Raw genomic sequence first — 25,547 nt, forward strand, 5'->3', positions numbered from 1 at the left:
AGAACCTGGAAAGGGGACAAGCCAATTGCAGAATGAAAAGAGGAATTATATGAAAATTCTGCCCAAGGTAAAAACCGAACCCATTCCTTGGGATTTTCCATTGTATAGCATCTGAGGTATTGCTCCAAGCCTCTGTTGGTAACCTCTGTTTGTCCGTCACTTTCAGGATGATTTGCCGTACTAAAATGAAGCCGAGTGTTACTTAAGCGTGACAACTCAATCCAGAATTTACTAATGAAAATTCGGTCACGATCCGAGACAATGGAATGAGGAACACCGTGATGACGGCAAATATCGGAGATGAATAAAGAGGCAACCTTTGTTGCCGTAAAATTGCTGGGCAGGGCAGAAAAATGAGCATACTTTGAGAGGCGGTCTACCACCACCATAATCGCTGTCCTGCCTTCTGAATTAGGAAGCCCAATGATAAAATCCATCGAGACATCCTCCCACACAGCCTTTGGTGTTGCAAGCGGTTGAAGCAATCCTGCGGGACTTAAGGGTTGATACTTGGTGATTTGGCAGATTGGGCAAGTCCGGACAAACTCTTGGACATCTTTTTTTAGCAGTGGCCAGTAATAGTGACTAGACACACGATGCAGGGTCTTCCTTATTCCACCATGGCCACTCACAACCGTCGAATGGAACTCATGTAAAACCTGTGACTTCAGGGCAGAATTGCTGGATAGTAGTATGCGGCCCCTGAAGTAGATGATTCCATCTCGCAGCTGGTAATTTTCCATACCCTCTTCATTATTTTCCAGCTTCTTGACTACAGCTATTAACTCAGCTTTTGTGTTTACCTCCTCTCTGATTGCTGCATATAGGGGATTGCTGATTTTGGATAAAGTCAACAGAGCATGGTCGACCTCCCTACTTTCCTCTACCTCTTGCTTCCTGGACAAAGCATCAGCAACCTTATTCATCGCTCCGGGGTAATACTCGATGGTATAGTCAAAACCCAACAGTTTAACTAAGAATCTTTGTTGTTCCGGTGTCTGAATGATCTGTGCCATCATTTCTTTTATGCTCTTCTGATCAGTCCTGATGGTGAATTTGGCCCCTAACAGGTATTGCCAGAATTTGGCAACTCCTTCAGTGGTGGCAAATAGTTCTCTTACATAGGTGGAGGTCTGTTGCATCGTAGGGGATAACTTGCGACTGAAATAAGCTATTGGCCTATTGTTCTGACTTAGGACAGCCCCTATGCCAATGCCAGAAGCATCAGTAGTCAACACAAAAGGCTCATTGAAATTAGGAAGGGCCAACACAGGGGTCTGTGACAATGCCTCCTGCAATCTGCTCATAGATGCAGCCGCGATTTCAGTCCAGTTAAAAGCATCTTTCTGTAAAAGATGGGTGAGAGGTGCTGCAATATGAGAAAAGCCCCGTACAAATTTTCGATAATAGCCAGCTAGGCCCAGAAATCCTCTTAGCTGCTTTACTGTCTTTGGTACTGGCCAGTCCATGATGGCTTTAATTTTGGACTCATCCGGTCGAACCCCTTCACCATCAACCACATGCCCCAAATATTCCACCTCTGCCTGAGCAAAGGAACATTTAGCAAACCGAGCATAAAGATGGTTTGCCTTGAGACAATCCAGCACGGCCCTTAAGTGTCCCAGATGGTCCTCCAAACTCCTGCTATACACCAATATATCGTCAAAAAACACAATTACAAAACGCCGAAGAAATACCTTCAACACTGTGTTCATGATTCCTTGGAACGTTGCAGGGGCATTCGTCAGCCCAAAGGGCATAACGACAAATTCATAATGCCCCTCGTGTGTCCTGAATGCGGTTTTGTATATGTCTTCCGTTGCCATCCTGATCTGGTGATAGCCTGATCGCATATCCATCTTGGAAAAAATGGAAGCTCCTTCTAATTCATCCAGCATTTCATCCACAGTGGGGATTGGAAAGCGGTTGGGAATGGTCACCTGATTCAAAGCTCGGTAATCTACACAAAACCTCCAGGTACCGTCTTTTTTCTTTACCAGTAACACAGGTGATGAGAATGGGCTCACACTGGGCTGAATTTCCCCTTTTTCTAGCATTTCTTTGACCATTTTTTCGATTTCTGTTTTCTGGAAATGAGGGTACCGATAAGGTCTTACATTCACTGCCTTTATTCCAGGTTCAAGGTGTATCTGATGATCTTCATCACGGTTGGGTGGTAATTCTCCTGGCTTAGCGAAAACATCCTTATATTCCTCCAACAGCACTTGGACACTACTATCCAGATTAGTAATATCGAGATTTGGCTCCTCACCTGGTATTTCCTTCGCTTGGAGATGGTAATAGCAGGCAACTGAGTCAGTAGTGGACAACCTACGCAATTGGTTTAATTGAATAGATTCCATAGCCAACCCCGGTTCCCCTTGTATTTCTACCCACTGGTCTCCTCTTTCAAACTTCATAGTCAACCTTTTGTAATTGATGACTACATCACCCCACTCTGACAGCCACTGTACTCCAAGAACCACCTCAGCACCTTTGATGGGCAGCACGTACAAATCAGGGCTGAACTGATGCCCTTGGATCAGCAGGCTAACCTTAGGACATACCCCTAGGCAGTCCATCACAGCCCTATTTCCCACCAGTACTTGAAACTTGGGAGTATCCTTAACCTCTAACCCCAGATATTTCACTAACCCTTCTTGTATAAAGTTGTGAGTGGAACCTTCATCCACCAATATTTGTACCTCAGCTCGGCCTATCTGTCCCTTGATACGGAGTGTACTGGTAGAATGTTGTCCAGCTAGTGCATGAAAGCTGATCCCTGCCATACCCTCCATATCACCCCCTGCCTTGGCTTTATCCTCCTCCAAGTCCAGCTCGGGTTTAGGCATCTCCAATTCAGCCTCCTCTCCTTCATCCTGTACTATCATGAGAAACATTTTGGCTTTGCAAACATGATTTCTGTGGAACTTTTCGTCACAATTATAACACAATCCTTTTTCTCTCCTTGCTAACATTTCTGCAGGTGTGAGTTGATTGATTCCAGGCGCTCCTCCTTTTCCCCACTGTTGGGAGGGTGTTTCGTAGGAGTTGGCAGTAATCCAGCAGGATTGGTAACATTGGTATTCCCCACTGCCCTATTATAATAGGTTCTTCCTGTGTTTCTATCATTTAACTTGTCCTCCACTAACTTGGCCAGGTCTATTGCTTGCTCCAACGTCTCAGGAAGGTGCATTCGAACTTCTTTCCGAATTTCAGGCTTCAAGCACGATTCAAAGCAGCTTTGAAGTGTTACATCATCAATTCCGATTACCTGATTCGCCAACTTCTCAAACTGCACTTGATAATACTCTACGGTAGTGGATTGTGCTAATCGTCCTAGCTCCCCTCTCAGATCTCGGTACTTGGACGGTCCAAACCTAGAACGCAAGGCTGTCAGAAAGGTATCCCAGGATCCCAACCTACCATTCCTATCCATCCAATGATACCATGCTTCGGCCGTTCCATCCATATGAAAGGAAGTTAAGGTAAATTTTTCTGCATCTGTGAGGTCATTAAACCCATAGAATTGTTGTACCTTGTGAATCCACGGCTCCGGATTTCCCCCAGCGAAACGAGGAATTGAGATCTTGACTGATTTGAATGGATTGCTCCCAAAGAAGTTCTCCAACCCCGAATTAGAATTTCCTTCACTCTTCTGTTTTGTTTTCTGATTTTGACCCAATTTGGCTTCCATTAACGTTAATTTTACGTTCATGTCTTTCAGCAAGCTACCAAGAGCGTTAAACTGTTCTTCATGGTGGGCCAGTTTGCTCAAACATTCGTCCATCTTCGCCTGACTCCGAGTTCCCTCCGCCATCCCAATAGTCTGGATGTATGATTGCTCTCAATGAAAGCACCAAAAATGATAGACACTACAAGTATCTATAGTATTCTGTATTAAAAGTTACTGAAAGGGGAAAGATAATATCTCCGGCGACAACACCGGCGGCAATTCGAGGCTGCCGTCGACTCCAGAAGTTTGTTAAGGAGAGAGAAGAGAAGATTTGCTTATACAAATGCGTAACTAATTCTAGAGCATTCTCAGCCCCTAAATAACCGAATGAAAATAAAAGAAAGCAACAATTCAAGGTGGGCCACGTCAAGGCCACGTTCCAAGGCCATTTCCATGCTGGGCCACGTTTATTCCTTCGGCCCAGCTTATGTCTCCACCATTTCAATTCTCCTAGCCACGTGTGGGTACCAGGTAACCCTTCAACTTGTTTGACTTGATCTTGATTCTACTTCCTCTTCTGGGTATAAATTTCTGCACTCCCTCAGCTTGATCCTCATTCATCTTTGTCTCCATCTCTTCTTCTATAGTCTGACCTATGTTCGTATCAGTTTAGCAGATATTATGCAGAACATGTATGTCATGTTGGTTTATGAAGATTATGTGATCATCCATTGAACAATAAGTGATTTGAGGGAACCTTGGTATGTGTATACTGCATCATGTAATTTGTAACTAATTTAAGCTTACAAGCTATCCAACAATATACTCTAGTTCCACAACCATTATACATCATGTTCAGTGTATCCTAGGTGAATAAAACGTATGGTGCATCAACAATGCAAGTATAGAACATTCACAATCAGATTTCACTCTAATTCAACAAATTTATTCCTACGATAGTGTATAAATGTAATGAAGTAGGCATTCATCATATCATGATATCATTCAATTCTTCAACTGTATTTCTATTTGCCTACTATGTGAGGAATTGACAAGGAGCTTCATTATGAAGAGAACAATGCATACATGTAATACAAGAGAATTTTCATCTTGGCACTTTATCAAACAGTATGCATACCTAGTATTTGAACAATTTTCTGAATGTAATGTGTGAATGGATGCAACCCGAAATTAAATAACTAATTCAATTGAATATGTTGGCAAAATGTCTATCGAGCCGTATGATCTAGAGTCACTTATCTTTCAAATCTTTAATACATATTTTTATTTTTATGAAAAAAAGTATGGCTCACATATATGAACTTTATTCCATTTTGACATCTCTAGAGATACCAATACAAGCATGCTAGCCCATATACAGAACTAGCTCAATGATATGACAAGTTATCATTGGACTAGCAAAAGCCCGAAGAATAGAGAAACATACTAAAAGCCTCAAGAAGAGAGAAATATGTTTGTCAACATGGTCACCCTTTGCGTTAAGTTGTAGTCGATATATGTCGCAAAAAAAGAAAACAAAAGTTAACATTGGCAGAGAGTCTCCTGAGCTGTATGAGCTAGAGTCATTGATCTTTCAAAAATTTAATATATTTTTATTTTTAAAGAAAGAAAAAAGTCATGGGGTTTGAGGGCTCACCTATGAACTTTATTTCATTTTGACATCTGTAAAGGTACCAACAGAAGCCCATGGGCTTGGTGAAATAACCGTCATCAAACTGTCATGTATTCTGTTCTTCCGGTCATCAACAGAAAAGGAAATGACAAAAAAAGAAAAAAAGAAAAAAAGAAAAAAAAAGGAGAGCTAAATATTGTTGTTAAAATCTCGATTTATCACTACTTTTACGATTTTTTTTCGTCAAAACGATTTTACTGATATTTCAAAACGTTTTTTTTATGATTTTACAATTTTTTCGAATTCGTTTTGATTTTACGTTTTACGATTTTACATTTTATGATTTTCAACTTTGGTGCTGAAAGACTAGAGGTGAGGTGAGCAAAGCAGAGAGGTTATTTATGGTAAGTTGGGTCTTAGGATTTATATTTAACCTGTAAACCCCAACAATGTAGCATACAAATCAGAGTGGTTGTTACTCTAATTTATCTCTGAAAAATATAAAAATAGGATCTTATTCACCACATCCGAGTCTGCAAGGTTTGTTTAAAACTACTTCAATTCTATCTTTGTGGCGCCTCACATTTCGCTTCTCAAACTGACTGCTGAGCTTTTCACTCTCAGACCTAGTGGCTCAAAACAAAACTATAAATATGAATTAGACCCTCGCGTGCATGCCATCATCATTGTCTAATTTCCCAAAGTCGCACTTACAACTTGTTACACTCTTATGAAATTCTACTATTTTGTAGATTTGATTGTATAGTAAAAAAAAACTTGTTTTCTCAACTTGTTCTTGGAGTTGTTTATATCTATCTCCTTAAATTTTTTCCAAAACATTTTTATTTTTATTTTTTTGCACCTCTATAGTTGTTTTTGAATGGCTAACAGGACAATGGATGTGGTTTCTCCTAATAGGGATGAGGGGTCACAGTATCCAACTCTGGTTAGGGAAGGCTCTTTCTATAACCTCACATTTGATGAGGGAAACAAAAGGAAGCCTCTCCATAGTATGAATTTGGATGAGCTTCTCAGAAATGTGATCTCAGCAGAAAATGGATCACAACTCGTGACAAACCATGATTCATTTCTTCTTGGAAACATTAATTTGAATGGGACATTGACTAATAAAACCATTAATGAGGTATGTAGGGAGATTGTTCAACAAGAACATGTCAAGGAAAACCACTCCCCTCAACAATCTAGTTTTGGAGAAATGACATTGGAAGATTTTCTAGGTCGTGATGGAATGATTAACATAGGAAAGGAGGATAATGTTATTGGTGATGTTCAAACCCTGATGGGAATTGACCCAATGGTCATAGGGTCACAGCCAGAAGATTGGTTGCCATTGCAGATGCAAACGTACCAACATCAACATCAACAGCAACAGCAACATCATGAGAAGCATCAACAACAAATAATGGGACTATGTCCAGATTTTGGTGTTTCTAAATATGAGAACACGGAAATTGGTTACACAGTGCCAATAACATGTTCAGATTCCAAGAAACGCAGCAGGTACTCAGATGAGATGCTGGAAAAGACTATTGAAAGGAGACAGAAGAGAATGGCCAAGAACAGGGAATCTGCTGCTAGATCAAGGGCAAAGAAGCAGGTAAATTTTGCTCCAAGACTCATGAGGCATCTCCAGTTAGTGATCAACTATGGAAATTTAACATTCTTCTTTATCTCATGCTTCAAGGAACATATAAATAAGCTAGAGAACGAGAAGTTTCGCTTGCAGAAGGAAATTAGCCTGCTCAAAACGGTGAAGGTACATTCAGCAATCCATTTATTAAAGGAAAATTTCGTAATATATTTGATTTCTGCATGACTTGCTATCAATAATATATGTAGTTTGGTTTTCAAACAAGCTGTTGTAAAGGCATTTTTTTTTTTTTTTCCAGTTTTTGTTATGGGATGAGATGAAACTGCAATCCTAAATTGGATGCACAAAAGAGATCTAGAAGAAAGAAAAAAGCAATGTAGTATGTGCTGTAGTTTATGAACATGTAGGAGTCCTGGCAAGAGGTATCATGATTAGCCATTCGAACTATACACACAAGCTTCGAACAGTATTTTAGTTTCAATTTAAGTTATAAGAAAGAAAAATTCAATTGTTTCTCTCTTCATTTTAAGCAAATTTGTTTTATTTTAGACATACTTCGGACTTAGCCCATTTATTAAATCTGTGTTTGTAATTCTATCCTTCTATCCTGACGTAAACACTGACATGAAAGTATTTAGGACGGTGCTGCAGCCATTGTGTTTGACAGCCATGTTGATGAGTTACTGAAATTTAGATCAAGATTATGTTAGAGATCGATGCGCATTCATACTGAAATTTACATCAAGATGATCTTAACATTTGAATGTTGACTACACAAGTTTTCGACCAAACTATAGTTTCACAAGTTTTCGACTAAATTATAGTTAAATGGAAAATCACTTTTCCTATGAAAGAAGAAGGGACGGGACTTCTTCTGACGCTGAGTGCTGGGAAGTTGTGCCTTGTTTTTATTCTTTTTTCTATTTTAAAAAAATGTGGCTCTCACTTTTGGTTCTCTCTGCTACAATCTCATCAGTTCTCCTGTGAAAAAAAAAAATATAAAGCCCATAGTTAAAATGGTAATATTTAATTGAGATAAATAAGAATCATGTTATAGATGCAAGATTGATGTCATGCAACCATACAGATATGATAAAATTATTGAACACAATGCCTCTTCAACTTTTTTTATTATTATTTAACTTGTCGTTTCTTTGAAGAAAAAAATTTGATCCTTTACATGAGGAACCAAAGCACTATTTAATATAGGATGTAAAAAAATATCAAAATTTCTAAATATATAAGGTTATGTAGTGGTAAACATTATAACTATTCACAATACTGGATTATGATAGAGGCCCAATTTTTTTTAACTATATAAATTTCCATCATTCTTTTTAATTTAGTATAATCTTGTTCATTTAAAGGTTTGATAGAAAATATATCATTATTGCTCATTATTAGCAGAATATACTATTAATTTATTTATTTTTTATAAAATTGTATTGAGATTGACATATTTAATTATTCTTTTTTGGTGCACTGAGCAGGGACAAAGGCAAGATGGGGCTGGCGGCCATGTGGCCCAAGGTTCAAAACAGTTCATGCTCGTCCTTTGAAACTTTCGAAATTATGTTAAAAATACTTGATATAATTTAAAATCTAACTGCTTCAAACAAACAAAAAATAGTAAATAGTATTTGGTCATGCAAAGTAAAATTCGTGGATCAAATCTTGATAATAAGTAGTTTTTGTTTATTTAATATATATTTTTATAAAAAATATTTGTCCTTTTAAAAGATATTTATTTTAGTTTAAATTATCATTATTTATTTAATATTTAAATTAAAAAAATCTCTCACTTTCTCCCACTATAATTTCTATTTCTCTAATTATAAAACACAGTAATTTTGACTAAACTATCACAATTCTATGTATTTTATAAGGAAAAATATTAATCCCATATTTTTAACATTTTTTTATCGCATTGATGGGACTATATTTAGTTTAATTATAATGATTGATTAAATTTATATAAAAACATTTTAGGTAATTGTCGACGTCTGTTTTGAGAAATATAATAATAATAAATGACTTTTTCAGAGAAAATTAGTGATAAAGAGAAAAATGATATAACTGTATATTTACGCCTTAAAAAGTTTATTTTTTTATTAGCTTGACTCCAAAGACCACAAACAAATACGGCAATATATATTATTTATCCATCTAAAAATCGAGACCAAGAACCGCCATTTTCAATTTACATAGATTAATTGATAGAGATGGCAACTGTAAACGACAATTTTTCTTCTTATTATATGAAAACGGACGCTAACAATTTTGATTGTTTTATAAGAACAATTTGGTGGTGGCAATTTTTTAATTAATATATTTCATGTTCAAGGCTTTTTTTAGTTTTTAATAGAAAGGAAAAGGAAAGCAGAATGCGCAGAAATTGCTTAACAAACGAGGTCATTGCATTTGCCTAAATGAAGCTCAGTTTTAACGCTTTCATTTTCTTTTTTCCTACGCTCAATGTGATGTATTATTGAGGATGTGCGCCGATCGTGTTGAACCGTATATCTATATTGTATGGTATGCGTTCATAGATATCTTAGAGATAGATACTCTAATTAGCTTATAGTCAATACTTCAATTAGTGCGCACAAGCAATAGGCTAAAAGATAGATATTTTTATTAATGAGTTCCGAGTGTGTCTCTGAGGTCTTTAATCTCTTATTTATAAGGATTACATCCCAAGGTTCTTTACATGGTATCAGAGCCTAGGTTCTTTACATGGTATCAGAGCCTCACCGTCCCCCACTTTAAAGTGGAATTAAAAATAAAAAGCACAAAAAAGTAAACCAAAAATTGGGCCTGTGTAATTTCCACGCTTCTAGCCTAAAGGGCTCTTGCGTGAGGGGGGCGTGTTGAGATATATAGTCTCACATTGATTGGATGGGCAACTAATATGACATTTATAAGGCCTTGAGCACTCCCACCTCTTGAGCTAGCTTTTGGGATGGTAACCTCAAGGTTCTTAACATGGTATGAAGGCTTGGGCCTTTGAGATCTCCCAGTTAATATGAAATCTGTCTTGATTGATGGGGATAAGGATATGAAATCTGTCTTGATTAATGGGGATAAAGATTTTATCCCTTGATCATCTCTAAATTATATGGTTGCGATATCCTTATCCAATCTTGTTAGTAATAGGGTTTATAAGATATAGATCCAGTCCATAACAGAAGAATAGCCGTTACACATTGGAGTTAAAATTTAGAACAAAAATAAAATAAAATAAAAAAATTTAAAAAAATTGATTAACTGTTGCATATCATGGTTTTGTTTTCAACTATATCGAATGAGGCTTATATTTTAATGTTTCTTCATATTACTATTGCAGGAAATAGATGCACAGTCACTTTCAGCTACAACTCTCACTCCGAAATACCAACTACGGCGTACCAGCTCAACAACATTCTAGCTAGCATTGGTTTTTAAAACCGCATCAAATTTTGCTTATTGTTTCATCTCATTTTTGCTTCATTCTTTCTTTTTTTTTGGATAAAAAACAAAACAAACATTTTTGCTTCATTCTTAATCAGCATGTATACCATTCTTTGCAAAAACAATAATGATTATTTTAAGGTTGATGCTATTAGTATGTCATTTGTCAATCTACATTTCCTTTTAATTACTAAATTTTTAAAATGAATGTTATACTTGTAACTTTTTTTTACAACCTCTTACAACCATATCTTAACACCGTTGATTTTCGCCAATCAACGATTATCATTTATTATGAATTAATAATTAATTAATGAATTTAATTTGCAAAAATCATAACCGTTGTTTGACAGAAATTAACGTTGTTAAGATATGATTGTAAGAGGTTGTAAAAAAAAATGTTGGAAGTATAACCTTCCTCAATTTTTAATTACCTACAATATCCGTCGTTTTAGTAAGTCAAATTTCTTAACTTTTAGTGACGTATTAACTGTTTACATTTTTTTTTAGGGTTTTTTCTAAATATAAATAACTTATTTACATTGAGCACAAAATGACTTCATTTTGAGACAAAAATCAAAATATTTTTGTAATATAATTTATTTCAAGGTTATAATAGTCTTTTTCATTATAATTTATTAATTTTTTTAACCCAAAATAGCACCATTTTAAAAACGAATATGGATAACTTATCTACACTCACACTGTAGAAACATTAAAGCTTTTTTTTAACAAAAAAATATTTGTTTACATTTTTAAACGTTACTCTTATTTCTTATAAATTTGTTTTTGCGATATTCTACTTGAAAAAATTTCTAATATCATTTTTAAAAAATTATATTAATGAAAACGGAGAAAAAAATTTAACTGAAACTTCTTATCATTCAATTCTTAGTTATAATGTATTTATACTTAAATTTAATACATACTTATTAATAATTTTCTTAACTGTGCTGCATGGACATCACAACCCAACAATTACCTGAAGATGGCCCAAAGCCCACTCCCTCGGCGGAAAACCCACGAAGGGGCAAATTCGAAAACAAAAATGATAAAAAGTTGTGTTTGATGCATATTAAGGGGCAATATAAATTAAACAATATAACATGAGTAATTGAGTCACGGGATAATTTTTATATTATTAGTTGTCTAATGAGTAATGTGCAATACTAACAATTTTGGCGGTTGAAAATACGAAAAAGTGTGTATCATTTTAAAGATAATCTTTTTAAAATAGAGAAAAAAAAAGATCAGGGGGAGAGAGAAAAAAAAAACCTTACTCTTTCTCCTCCATAATTTATTTATTTCTTTTTCTCTTTTAAAATGATATAACTTTATATCATTTAAAAGGATGCATACTTCTTTTTTTTTTTAAAAGATCAATTTGTCCCATTTTTTATGGTAGATTAGCGGATTAACTCATTTAAAAAATTAAAAATCAATCTAATTTAACGTGTTTTATAGTGTTGTTTAATTCTATTTCACACTTCCATTAATTTTTTTCAATCACAAACCTAAATCTATATTAATATTCAATTTGATAGTCTCTAAAAACTATTTTTGCCTCCATATATAGTGTTTTTTTCTTTGTTTTATTTTTTTTGAGTAATACTAAAATAAAAATTTTAAATATCATAAAAGCTTGACACGACAAATAATAATAATAATAATAAAGAAAACTAATCTGACGAATCAATCCACCCCGTTGCAGATTGTACCCGTTGTAACCTGCCCTTCTATGAAGGGAGTTCAAGTGAGTTGGCAAATTGAGATCCCAACGCAATCCCCCGCTTGTGGCGTGTTAAATATAACAACCTAATAGATTAGATCCATTTTATCACCTCTAATTCCTACGCTAAATGATTCAAGTTTTATTCAATCCCGAAAATGTTCGGATTTGGGCAACAGACATCTGGTTCCTCTTTACATACCAGTAAAAGGTAATTTTGTTTAGAACCAATTTTTTAAAATATGAATCGGTTTGGTTTTATTCAGTTTGAATCAAAAGGATAGTTGTGGGCTTTAACATAAAGTCCAGACTGCCTAGTTGCCGTTAAAATTAAAAGGAAAATATTAATCTCATATATTGTATGAGACTAGTATATCATATTATAGATATAAAACATGTGAATCTCACTTTTTAAAATAAATAAATAAATGAGTAAGATTCACATGTTTTGTGTCTATGACACGAAATACTAATATCTTACAACATAAGACTATTATTTCCCAAATTAAAATCCTAGAAGGCCTTTCACACGATCGAAAAGTATCATTGCTGCTGCACACCGGAGGAAGAAGGAATACAAGCGAGTGCTGAAAACCTGAAGCTAAGATAAGCTACAAGCACGAGTGTATTTACGATCAAAAGGACTCAAAAGTATCATTACTGCTGCACACCGGAGGAAGGAACACAAGATAGAGCTGAAAACCTGAAGCTCAGATCAGCTACAAGCATGAGTGTGTTTTCCAGTTTTTTGAGAGTTATCATATGAAGTGTACATGCTGACGATTTTATATATGAAATGGGCCGCTTTAAGAACACCAGTTTTACCTGTTTAGATTGCTTCACCAGTTCAGCGTGAATGACATAACGTTTAGAGCTCCGATCACTGAATCCGGGTGAACTAGTTTTATAACACCATCGATGCATTCTTCCTTAAAATGAATATCTTTTGTTAACACACATTGGAGGCACAACGTATTTCAGATAAAATGAGATGATTGGTTATTGCTCAAATCATCTAGTTCCGTTTAGTACACTTGAGAGGAAGCATTAAGCATTAATTACATAGGAAATATCTGCATGCTTGCTTAAAACTGCTGAATCTGATTGCTAGTCAGATAAAAGATAAAACACTAGTGGTCAGATAAATTCTATAATTCAGGAGTCAAACTAACTCGAGTCAAACCATGAAGCACTGAAGCTAGACACAATCAATTATTGATGAGATTTTGCCACATTTAAGAATTAAATGAACCTTGCCTATAAATATTTACATATTCACAATTCTCATAATCTATATATACACCCCCGAGGGTGGGGGGAGAGGAACTAATTTGCAAGTACTTTATAAATTAATCCTCCAGAATCTTGTGTCGGCTTCCACTCCCTTCAACCTGACAAGTGAAACCCAAGAAAAACTTTCCAGTCAGCCAAAAAACATACATATATAAACCAAAAACTGAATATATGCGTATTGTAAGCCAGATAAAGAGAAAAACTACTCGAATAAAGGCACAATGTTGAATGGTTGAATGTTAAAGCTATTGTCTCTAGTTATGTATGTTAGACATCAGAATTGATACATATTTGTAAAACCCTAAGCTGGTAGTGGTAGCTATCTTGAGTTCAAAACTTTAAACTAATGGCTCATGTGTATGTGCAGCTAAAACTCAAGCCCAGATCAATCTTATCCCCCGCCCCCCCTCCCCCCGGTTTTGACCCTTTCAAAGTTGAACTTATATCAGCTGAATTGCATCCTAACAATGTATCAACCCCAAAAAGAAAAAGAAGGGGCAAGTTAATGAAAAACATGTAGTAGTAAACAGTTAGGTCCATAACCATATTCTATAACCAAATTACCATTTGCAACCCAACTGTCCAACCTTCATGAATTTGCTTCTTCCTTTTTTGTAATTAAAGAATAAATTAGTGTTCGGATCAACATATCTTGGAGACAAAAAAACTTATAATCAAAAGCTTCTTGAGCGAGCTTCCGTAAAAAACAAAAAAAAATTATTTTCCCAGAAAAAGCATTTACCTAACGTGCAAGTCCATATTGGTCGGACGTAAACCCATATCTATGAGTAAATTGTTGTTCACATTTCAGGAAAGAAAGTTTTATTAAAAAAGAATGCTTACAGAAAGCAGAAGTACATTGCAGACGATCACTTCTTTTTAGCATCTATGAACATGGCCCGAGTCCAGTGCTCAACATCCTCACTTTGAGATGGTGGGGGAGGAAAAGTAGGATGCTCAACAATATCCCACCCTTCAATTAAGCACTCACTTTTTCCATCAGATAAATCAGTGGGGTAAAGAAAACTAGCAGCAGAACTTGGTAGATAATTTTCAATTCTCTGTAAAAGAAGATAAAAGTATGAAATCCATTTGTTATGAACAAATATCTAAATTTCATCCAATGGTGAAGCTCAAGAATCATAATACAAATGAGAATGCCAATTGTTGGGCAATGATAAGTTATTCAACCCAGCCACACTGATTATCAGTATACACATAGAAACTGGGCATTGTAACTACCAATTTTGCATACAAAAGGGCCCTATTTTAGGGACAGTGATTTAACTATTGCACATAACGTTCAGCTCCACATAAACCAGATAGAAATGAATTTAACAAAGGATACAAAACAAAGAATACAAAACAAAGAATTCTCAAATCAGAACTCCTACCAAAGGATGGCTTGAAAGAGCAAAAACGAAAAATGCTTTCAAAGATTAAGACACATTGGTGGTTCCAAATAAACAAATATTAACCTTTGTAGCTATGTAAGCCGTGGCAGAGAGCAAAGTACAGCCTGCTTGGATTTGCTTTACATAAGCTTTTCCGTTTTAAAATCAGATACAAGAGAGTATAATTGGAAAATACACTAGCAGATCTCTAAAGCAGCTTTAAAAGTTTAGAGAAAAACCTTGTATTCAGTGAATATTGAAGTACTGTGGAAAAAAAGAATTAAATTCTACCCAGAAAGTTTTACACTCCTTTTCAAGCAATTCTGAGAAATCCACAAGATAGATGCTTACTAGTTTTAATTTGCAAGTGATGAACCAAAGACACTAAAACATAAAAAAATCAGCTGACACTTCAAGATTTTCTTTCAAATTACAAATGATGAGATAACTTATACCGTTGTGGGAACAGAATGTGCACTTTCCAGCAAAGTAGTTGACGAAATAGTAGAATTCATATTCCATACAGATTTGTTCAATTGTTGAACTTGCTTACATCTCCTGAATCAAAAACAAAAAGAAAAGAAAAACTCAGCTACAATGCTGCCTGCATTCTATTTGAGGGGATGTTACAGCAAACTTCGGGTGAAAATCAAAATGCTAGTGTAATCAGAAATCATTTCACTCAAAACCTAACTGCCTAATTTCCATCCTAACTAACTAATTGTCTTCCTAAGTTAACTGACTAACTGATAAGAACCTTGGAATGTACCACCCCAAAAGCTAACTCAAAGGAGGGAAATGCCCAAACCCTTATAAACCCCTCACCCCCCATTAGTTGTAGGCAACCAATGTGGGACTCGTAACATTGCCACCTCTTTAAGAGCCGACGTCCACGGCGGCTTTCACTCTATCGACATTGACTCGATTGTAGCCTTTTCCCTTTTGGAGGCTTCACTCACCTATCAGTATTCAATACAACACCTCTATGACACCCTAATCCAGCCTATAGGTAGCCTTTTCCGTGACTTAACTCTGAATGAAAGCACCAATTGTTACGGACCTTGAGTTCGCCACCCCAAAAGCTAGCTCAAAGGGTGGGAGTGCCCAAGGCCTTATAAACCCCACATTAGTTGTATAGGCAATCAATGTGGGACTCATAACACTAACCTAACAGCTTCTTTTATTCTTTCTAGTATACAATCTCCAATCTCTTCCCCCAACACTTTGAGTCATGAACACAAGAGCTTATTAATGCTTGTTACATAATAACACAATTTATTAGATTAATTAATTCATACACAAGGTCACGGGTTCGAATATGAGAAAGTCTCTTTGCAATTATACAAAGGTAAGACTGCGTATAAGGATTGTCCCCATCCCACCCTCGCTACTCGGGGTTTAATGGAAAATGGTTTTTTTTTTTTAAAAGAAATTAATTCATATACAAATGCTTGTCAATATATCAGCATTGATGTCAGAATAAGGCTAATTTGTAAACCTTTACCAACATTTTTACAACGTGTATACTGTATACAGTAGTCACAAAATTTTATGTCCATACTATGACGCAGGAAATAAATGACTACCTAGAGCGAGCCATGTTCAAGGAAAGAACAGATCGAACTTCCTTGGATGATGAGAGTGTAGCCAATAACTTTGCAAATGCTTCAAACGTAGATGCCTCAGAAGGGACATCCAAACATAGGGAGTTGTAACAGTGAGCTGTGATGCATGCTACACTTTTCTTTAAAAGTGAAATTCCTTTCTGCAAATCTTTGTGTGTTTGAACAGAATGAGAAGAAGCTAAAGAATAGTTAAAGCTACTACTGCCAGATGAATCCAGGCGAGGCCTCCTCTCAGATTCCATCGAAGCAACACCAAAATTACTTGAGCTTCTATCAGACCACGAGTTTTCCCCACCAGTTGAGCAATAATTTTGGCGAGGTATAAAAAGCGGATATTCATTGCTGAAAATGAGAAAGTATTTCGGGTTAAAGAAGTCATTACTTCCAAATAAACCATTCTAAATATGTTCAGCTAAAGTACCTCCTCGAGGAAGGACGTGCATCCCAATAAGAATCTCGTTGCCATATTCGAGAGCAAGAACCCTGAGGTAAAGTAAAAAAATTGGTTGTAAATTTAGATTATAAAGTTACCTTCTGAAGAAAAAAGAGAAAAAAGTGCATCACTATGACAATATTGGCAGATCAGACATCAACTATGTGCTTGTTTGAGAGCTCTTATTTTTAACTTCTCTTCTCCTTATAAAGAGAAACTTCAAAACCACTCCCTATTAAATTCCGACTAGTGAGAGTTGGGGTGAGGACAATTCTTATACGAGGCCTTACCCTTGCATAATTGCAAACAGGCTATTTCTCGGGTTCGAACTCGTGACCTTTCAGTCACAAAGAATCAATTTTACCACTGCTCCAACCTCGCCCTTATAAAGAGAAACTTAACCAAACATATTTTTACAAAAGCTCTTATTATAAAAAGAGCGTTTCTTTATAATGAATAAAACAAGGAAAAGCTAAAAACTCCCAAGAGAAGTTTTTTTAAGTGTACGCTAGCTTTTTAGAGTTCTTATGTTTATTTTCCAATTTCACCCTTATTCTAAACTTGTATTTACAAATTTTACTCTTTACCCCAATAATTTATCTTGATAACAAACAATTTTATCTCCCCTCCTTCAAAACCCCGAGAACAACTTTATATAATCACCAAACAACTTTTATCTTTATTTTTTAAGCTCATTTTTTTAACTTTAACTTAAAAGTAGCTTTTACCTTAAAAAAAAGATGTGCCAAACAGGCTCCGTAAATACCAAACTGTAAAATGAGGAGATAAATTGGAAGGGAAGAGGAAAAAGGATAAAGTTAGACGCTTTGACTGTAAAATAACATTGTGCATACCCTATCAACACTGAATACACCAAGTTAAAACTGTATCAACATTCCCCACGTGAATTTTAATGCTATTTTAACACTGGCCATCAAATGATGATGACCAAGATAACCAACCATGCTTGATCAAAATATTCAAATCCATAACATGATCTTCAAGGAAACACTAATGTGGTGCTTGGTCACTGATACAATGCTTACCGCAAAACCTGAGTTATGAAGTGCTGGGGCAGCCAAGTTGTGAACAAGAAGATTTAGAAGTTGCACCATGTATCTGCTTTGCAAATTGCAAACATGATAATAACTGGTTACTATGTAAGAAGAATATTCAAGTGAAGTCTAAATTATGTAACAATAAGGATTCTGGACAACTGGAGGAAGTAATGAAATATGATACGATATGTGTACTTATCAACATATATAATTACAGTTTTAAACATAAAAGCAAAGTTTTGTCCAACACCACTACAGATATTTACTTGTAAAAAAGCATTATGCATAAACCCACAAGATCTTAGCGGAAAAAAAGCTTACCCCAAGGATGCGGAAAGCTCTTCTGATGGAACAGAGTGGGGATCAAGTGCTCTTGGTAAGCGTGCATTGCAAATTTGTTCATATTGACCACTATAACCATCCCTTCTCTCTCCCTCTATAACCACCTGACACCAGAAGGACATGAGCACCACATGCATGTTTTAACTAACTTAGAGGTGCAATAAAATAAAACACTATATTTGACTTCAGTCATACAGTATACAGGCATGTTTGAACTGACTTATGAGGTATTTTTCTGATATTGTAACACTCTCCCGCTAAAGCTTACTAAGCTTTAAGCTTGTCACAAATGAACCCTTTGAACGAATATAACTTGGACTCCATAAAACATGGCAAAAAAGGAAACATAAGGATGTTGGAGACGTCGAAGAGATGTGTATGCTGGAAAGACATGCCTAGGTGCTACCTAGTTGGAAAATGCATTGGTGGTGGTTGTTGTTTTAGTAGTTGTTCTTCTCCCAGAAAAAAAATATATTGAAAAAAATAAAAGAATAGAAACAACGAGAAGACAAAAAATAAAACAATGAAAGCAAGAAGCTCATGATTTTAGTAAAAGTCCCATTACTTTCTATCCATAGAGGCAGAAGTCAGCACAATACCCATAGTACTTTGAATGGAAGTCTGACTTCATAAATCACATATTCATTGAGATACATCAACAAAATATTGATCGCCATAGGTTTACTTTACCCGGCGTTGTGGAAACAACTTGCATATCTGTTTTATGATCACAGACTGTCTATAAAGACGCTCAGAAGTAATCGCCACCTGCAAAATAGTGTGAGCATATATTTTGAAGTTACTAGAAAAACAAAAGATACTCCACATAACTTTAGAAAGAAAGCATTAAAGGAGCATAAATATATGTTTGTGACATATGATTGAACATTAAGGAAACACAGATTGGTTTTAAATACTCATTTGTATATCATACTGCTTTGGTTGGAAAATCCTGTATAAGAATATAATACACAAAACAATTCACAATAATTAGAAGTAAAATAAACAAACAGTGCTCACATGCCCTAAGCTCTGGGTGCACACAAGATTGGGGTAGACCTTCTCCAGTTTTTCCACTCGATTCTTCTCCAACTGCAAAGAGAAAAATAAAATAATCCAGCATTGTCATATACAATCACATTAAACTTGACCAGTAATTGCCATGACCATAGGCCATAGCAATAGCATCAGCAAAGAAAGGTAAAAAACAGTAACCAAAATACCGTAGCAAGGGCAGATTCAAGCACTCCATATTTAAGTTTCAGATCAGCAGACACAGTCTTTATCTTAGCTCTCCCTGTAAGATTACTGATTACTCTAGATTCAAAGAATAAAATTTGCATCTCGTGAAATTTATTTTAGTATATGAAGGTTTCTAACCTTGAGTAACTTGTTCTTTACTACGACGGAGCTTCTCCTTCAACCTTGCAAGTTTTTCATTTTGAAGCACTCTCCAATTTGTTTGATCATCTCCCTTTCCCTTAACAACATTATGCACAAAAGTATTACTTGAACTGAATAATGACATTGCAAGGCGCCTTGCAAAAATATAAAGGTGAATCCCTTACCACAAAAAATTAGAAATTTCAAAAGGAAATAGAAGTAGACAATGTCCAAAAGCAATATAAAATAATTGGTACCAAGAATCACAGGGAAAGAAAAAGGTACTAAAACAAACATGCAAAGCAAAAAGGCACAATCACTGAACACAAATTTTCTGTAGGCATGTCAGTTGGTTGGGAGATGGGCATGGGTATTAGTTTAAATCTAGGATGTATGGGTATCTCTATAGTACGGGTATACAGTGGGTAAATCTCGGGAGGTAAAGGTGGAGCAAGTTATTCTAATACCGATGTAAGAATAAGAAGTCTTACACCAAATCTTAGTCTAATTTGCTTGCATCTAATTGCTCACATATCTAATAAACCAGAGCTATTCAATATAAATAGAATCAACTACCAAGATTAAAAGAGTAACTTATATTCGTGTAAAATAATAGTGACCCTATATACATAATTGAAGATGATCAAATTCATTTTCAAAACTAAGTTAATTTAGGATCATGTGTTTTGGGTATTACAAATCAAGCCAGGCCATAATTCAAACCTTGCGGACAAGAACTTCGCTCAACGTTGAGTACAACGAATCTCGACGATCTTTCAGCGATTTTAAGGAAGTATTATACTCATTCAACCTGCCAGACAAAACATCATCAAAATAAATAAACAATTCAATCAGTCAATCAAATTAGCACAATTTTCACGATACATTTCTCTCTAAAACCTAAAGTAGAAATTAATTAATTGATTAACCAAGTTCTGAAACCTAAAGTAGAAATTAATTAATTGATTAATTAATGCATATACCTGTAGTTGACACAAATGGAACAAATCGAAGGTTGATTCAAATTCTCGCATATGGCACAGTTACTGGCTTTTCTCGCCATCTCCAGCTTTTCATAAGGGAACAATACAGCGTTACGTATTATAGGATAGTGCGTCTGTGGATATATCTTTCGTTTTCGCGTGTTATTCGAAACGAAACTACGGAGGAACTGCGATCTTGTGTTGGATAGGATCAACCATCGGTTTCAGAAACATTAATTTTGAGGTATTAAGATTATAAAAAACGCTGGTAAGTGGGAAGAAACGAAGGGAAACTGAAACCCTGAAAACAGGACGACCGAAGACGACGATAGGAGAAGCAATGGTCACGCACGCACCAGCTCGCGTCTCGTACCTCCGATTCTTGAAATTAATACGCACCCCATTTGACAATATACCATACATATCCTTACTAATGTTCGTTGAGCTAATATTTTCGTAACATTTTGGTTTATCAAATAAGATTTTGATAATATTTATGAAAATTATGGTTTTCGGAAGCGTTTGATACGGTAAAAAAAAATTATTATCCAGGAATCGAATCATGATTTCAAATAATATAGTGAACAAATAATTTTACTAGAAATATTAGAAAAAGTTGTTTGACCGGTGAAAATATTATTGACAATATTGTATTGATTTTTGAAATACTATGTTGGGTTAATGGTAAAATATTACTGAAAATTTCAACAAATTTACACAATTAACTTTGAGTTGACGTTTTTCAACTGAGGACACAATATGATGAAGAGCATATTTGTCTGAAATTTCTCCACTTTTTCACGCTCCATTTTCCAATTAAGTAGAATTCCTCAAATTACACATTTTCAATTGCATTCTCCATCCTCATTCTTATTATAGCAAATACTAAAAAAAAAAAATTGCCGACCGTAATTTTGCATTTAAGTGTACCAAACATAGTACTTAAAGAATGTCATTTTAACCAACGGGGGTTGGCTCAAGTGGTAAGGTACTTGGGTACGCTTAAGCAAGGACTCGAGTTCGAGACCTTGTGTATACAGAAAATCCTCGCTGGGAGACTCACATGCCAATGCTAAGTAACCTACTCGGATCGAACTGGACATAGTTAGGGCGAAGATCCGAAAATCAGTGGAACAATCAAAAAAAAAAATGTCACTTTAACTTTTCTGGTCATAAAAGATATACCCACGTACCAAACGGGTCCTTCGGGTAATTTTTTTTTTCATCTACTAAACATCCTTTTTAGGGAAATATTTATTATGGTCCAGGACCACCCAATGATCTGGTGCTCCCTCTCACATCATCAATTTTTCCTTTTCCTTTTCCTTTTTACCCCTACTATTATTTCTCTTTTTCAATTTTACCCTTTCATTTACACTAAGGAACCACCTAAAAAATAGTGGTCCCGACCACAATAAATAATCTCCCTTTTTAGGGTGTTTTAGAAACAGTATTTTTAGGACTAAAGTAAATAATATTGCATGTCACTTCTAAACAGTTTAATAAAATTAAATATGAAATATCATTTAAGTTAAATATAAATGTAATTTACACAAAAGTAAAATCGTCAATTAAAAATTTATTATAACTAATAGAGAAAGATAGGAAATAATAAATCACATCAAAAAGCTAACGGATTTGACCTGTTTTAAAATTTTGGATTATCTCACTTCTTGGAATCCAATAGATGTCACATTTTCAATTTCCTAAGCTAATGAAAAATTGGGAAGATTGTATTTATCACCGGCGACATGTAAGTATCTTCTGTACTTTAATCATTGGTTCATACAGGGGTCAAAATACAAAAGTTGGCGTCGTATAGTTGCAAATTTGCAATTGCCTAAATAGTTTATCATATGTGTGAGGAGGTTGTACGTTTCTCATGTTCCTCGAAGATGAACACTCCTCCCACTTTTCGTAATCATATTAAAATATTCCGTATGAGGAGGTTTCATGTTACGCGAGATGAACACTCCCACTTTTGGCTCGTTATGCCTTTCTCTTATTAGGTCTTTAATCTTGGGTTAGGTCCACATCAATATCCTGTTAATTGCATTAAGTAAGAGATTAGCTCCAGAATTAGATAGACATTTATGGTGCATTGTTGAGAAAATATTATGTACAACAGAATAGTACTGGACCACCTTGGACTGCACTGCCTTAGCCTTCGACGGACCTACACTTGCACCGGAAATAGACTTCGACCGACACAAGCACAAACAACTCAGTGAATTCACAGCCTCTTTTTGTCCCTCACGAACTCTACACAGAACTTCTGATGATCGTCCTTAGTGTTTAGTTTTTTTTTTTTAAATATTTCAATTGGATTATCGTTTCGTAATTAGTCCGATTTCGAGATTAAAACTTTAAATCTTTCCCAAAGATATACCGAGGAGATCAAACATTTGCTTTTACCCCACATGCTCAGTTCCATAGTAGACTGGCACCAACTTGATAGTTGTTATTTATTTATTTTTTTTATTTTTATTGTTCCATGATTACATGATTGTCATTAATTAAAACGTCTTTTTGTCATTATTTTTTAATATGGTCCAGGACTATCATTACCATAGTCCTTCCATTCAAAAATTGACACGCGAACTACATTTTTTTTCCCTCTCTTCTCTCTCCTCAATCTTTTTTCTCTTTCTCTGGCCTCCGCCTCATCCATTTTTTCTTGCTCCCGGAGCACACAAAATCATCTCCGGAAACAGAAAGTTTGAAAAGACACCAAGAAATTGAGTCAGGACATTTTTGTATTTTCATGAGATATATAAAATTATGGGAGATTATACTTATTACTTTTTTTATATTATTTCTTCCTACCAAATTTTAACCATTAATTTTCATCAATATAACGGTTATAATTTATTGGGTAACACTTATTAATTAATTATTAAATTCCAATATTATTAAATAAATAAATAACAACTATCAAGTTGGTACCACCAAGTTATCTTACCACATCTTATTACCATTTTATAACCGTTAGATCAGATTTGATCCAATGACTCTAGTTTATTGTTAATTTCCCATTCTGTCTCATCCTTCTCTCACCCTTTCTACTGCCTGTGGAAAAATTGAAAAAATTCTCAGAGTACATTATGATGAATGTATCATATCAAACTAAAACAAATTAAGTCTTTTCGAGCCCAAAAAATCAATATCGCACATAACCATTATAGCCATCTGGAGCGTTTCTTTCATGGTTTGGGAGCACGGTATTCTCTGCCAAAAAGGAAAAATAAAAGGGGATTGAGAAGAAAATATATAAAAAAGGGTTTAAGAGTAATTTTTTATCAGAAAAGGAAAAGAAGCACCAAAAAATTTGGTAGTCCCCGAGCATTTTAAAAAATTTCGCATTCGGGATGAATTGAGATAGAAAAGAGCACAATAACTTTTGGTAACCCATTCCAATCTGAGCGACGCACCAATAAAAGAAACAATATTCAAAATCTTATGATTTTTATGGGTCGATTTTATTTGTTCGATGGCATTATTTTATTACACAACAATTACATGTAATCGACATCGCTTATTCCCACCTGTTAGTATCCTTTAATTTGACTATGGGTGATATCATTTCATTTTGTCCCCATTTCCTTTCCTACCAAGGTGATGTCGATTTGGGCATAAATTGTTCGAATTATAATAATATACCAGACATCAATGTACCAATTCTCCATACCCATTGACAATAAACGAGAGATAGTGATAGCTGATGTGATTAGATAATGAGAAACTAACATTAATCCAAAGCGGTGAGATAAACTCTGATCTAACAGTTATTAAACGGTGGTAAGATAATTTGGTGGTAAATATAATCAATCCCATCTTTTATATTGTGATTCTTTTACATATAATAAAATTGAAATAATGATGATGTCTGGATTATTGAATTTTTTTCTCTTCATATTTTGAGGATAAAATTTTGTAATTTTATTTACTGAATTTATATTTAATACATATAATAGTTCATAATAAGTCATATAACAGATATTCAAATTTCATAACATAAATTGAAAAAAGTTGACTGCATGTCGAAAAACGTGTCAGAGCGTGTCGGAGAGTTGACCATGTGTCCTAAAATATTGATCGCGTGTCGGATACGTGTCCGATACGCATTTTTTTTGAAAAAATCACGTGTCCGAGTATTGCAATAAATAATATCTAAGACTTTTAGCCAAAAAAATATGGGACTTTTAAACAACGTAAAAATACAATTATGCATAAAATACTAAACCACTAACCTAAGATATTTAATAACATACATATAGCATTTTTAACAATTTTTATAAACTACCTAATACAATAATAATGACATCTTATGCAATTAAATACAATCATAATAATATAAACAAAAACAAATTATCAAATTTAGGATTCCACTAACCTAATATTTTTATACAAAAACAGAACCTGTAAAAATAAAAATTGTTAAAATAATATTTTTATATTATTACAATTTTTTATTTAGTATCAGAAACAGCTTATTATATTTGTATTAATTAATCTATTAAGATTGTTAAAGATGCTATATTAATATTATTAAACTTTATTACTATTTTATATTTAAGTAGATCAAATTTATTTTTTATGTACCTTTACGAAAAAAAACATATATTCTTATGTTCATACTCCATATTAAAACCATATCTCATTGTCCCATTAAAATCGTATATAAATTTTCATTTTATTCTTGTTAAGTTTTAGTATGTCTGAGTTCCCACCCTTATATGAATTAGTAAAGTTGTTTAAAATAATAATGAATTAATTGTATTCTTATTCATTCTATACCATTTAATATCTTTACTTCCCAAATTGAGTTTATGAAAAGAAACCATTTTATAATATAATTATAAATCGTAACTGTTGTATTTTCTTTAATTTTCAAATAAAATGTTAAGGACGCGGTTGGTGTACTATCACCAAGAAA

The 25,547-nt window shown here is 34.7% G+C and overlaps 2 protein-coding genes across 2 annotated transcripts; one reads left to right on the forward strand and one right to left on the reverse strand.

Annotated features, from left to right (window-relative positions):
• The first annotated feature begins 6,204 nt into the window (after positions 1-6,204).
• Positions 6,205-8,480, forward strand: LOC133286187 (bZIP transcription factor TRAB1-like). Its single transcript, XM_061483574.1, has 3 exons — positions 6,205-6,927; positions 7,015-7,086; positions 8,412-8,480. The coding sequence occupies exons 1-3, from the start codon at positions 6,205-6,207 to the stop codon at positions 8,478-8,480; spliced, it is 864 nt and encodes a 287-aa protein (XP_061339558.1).
• Positions 8,481-13,196: 4,716 nt separating this feature from the next.
• LOC133286159 (uncharacterized) lies at positions 13,197-20,998 on the reverse strand. Its single transcript, XM_061483536.1, has 13 exons — positions 20,612-20,998; positions 20,352-20,439; positions 19,626-19,725; positions 19,469-19,542; positions 19,266-19,337; positions 18,936-19,013; positions 18,225-18,349; positions 17,892-17,964; positions 16,834-16,895; positions 16,374-16,754; positions 15,243-15,345; positions 14,237-14,454; positions 13,197-13,491 (listed from the first exon to the last, which is right to left on the reverse strand). The coding sequence occupies exons 1-12, from the start codon at positions 20,689-20,691 to the stop codon at positions 14,263-14,265; spliced, it is 1,428 nt and encodes a 475-aa protein (XP_061339520.1). The 5' UTR covers positions 20,692-20,998; the 3' UTR covers positions 13,197-13,491; positions 14,237-14,262.
• Between the last annotated feature and the right edge of the window lie 4,549 nt (positions 20,999-25,547).

This window comes from Gastrolobium bilobum, unplaced genomic scaffold (assembly GCF_033153095.1).
Source record: "Gastrolobium bilobum isolate Gb01-03AN ecotype WA unplaced genomic scaffold, APGP_CSIRO_Gbil_v1 utg26470, whole genome shotgun sequence".
In the NCBI taxonomy this organism is placed as follows: Eukaryota; Viridiplantae; Streptophyta; class Magnoliopsida; order Fabales; family Fabaceae; genus Gastrolobium; species Gastrolobium bilobum.

Coding starts and splice junctions, on each gene's coding strand:
- LOC133286187 (XM_061483574.1), top strand. CDS start 6,205: ATGGATGTGGTTTCTCCTAATAGGGATGAGGGGTCACAGTATCCAACT. Junction 6,928..7,014: donor GATCAAGGGCAAAGAAGCAG/GTAAATTTTGCT, acceptor TCATGCTTCAAG/GAACATATAAATAAGCTAGA. Junction 7,087..8,411: donor GCCTGCTCAAAACGGTGAAG/GTACATTCAGCA, acceptor TGCACTGAGCAG/GGACAAAGGCAAGATGGGGC.
- LOC133286159 (XM_061483536.1), bottom strand. CDS start 20,691: ATGGCGAGAAAAGCCAGTAACTGTGCCATATGCGAGAATTTGAATCAA. Junction 17,965..18,224: donor GAGCTTTCCGCATCCTTGGG/GTAAGCTTTTTT, acceptor TTTGCAAAGCAG/ATACATGGTGCAACTTCTAA. Junction 16,755..16,833: donor GCACGTCCTTCCTCGAGGAG/GTACTTTAGCTG, acceptor TCTCATTTTCAG/CAATGAATATCCGCTTTTTA.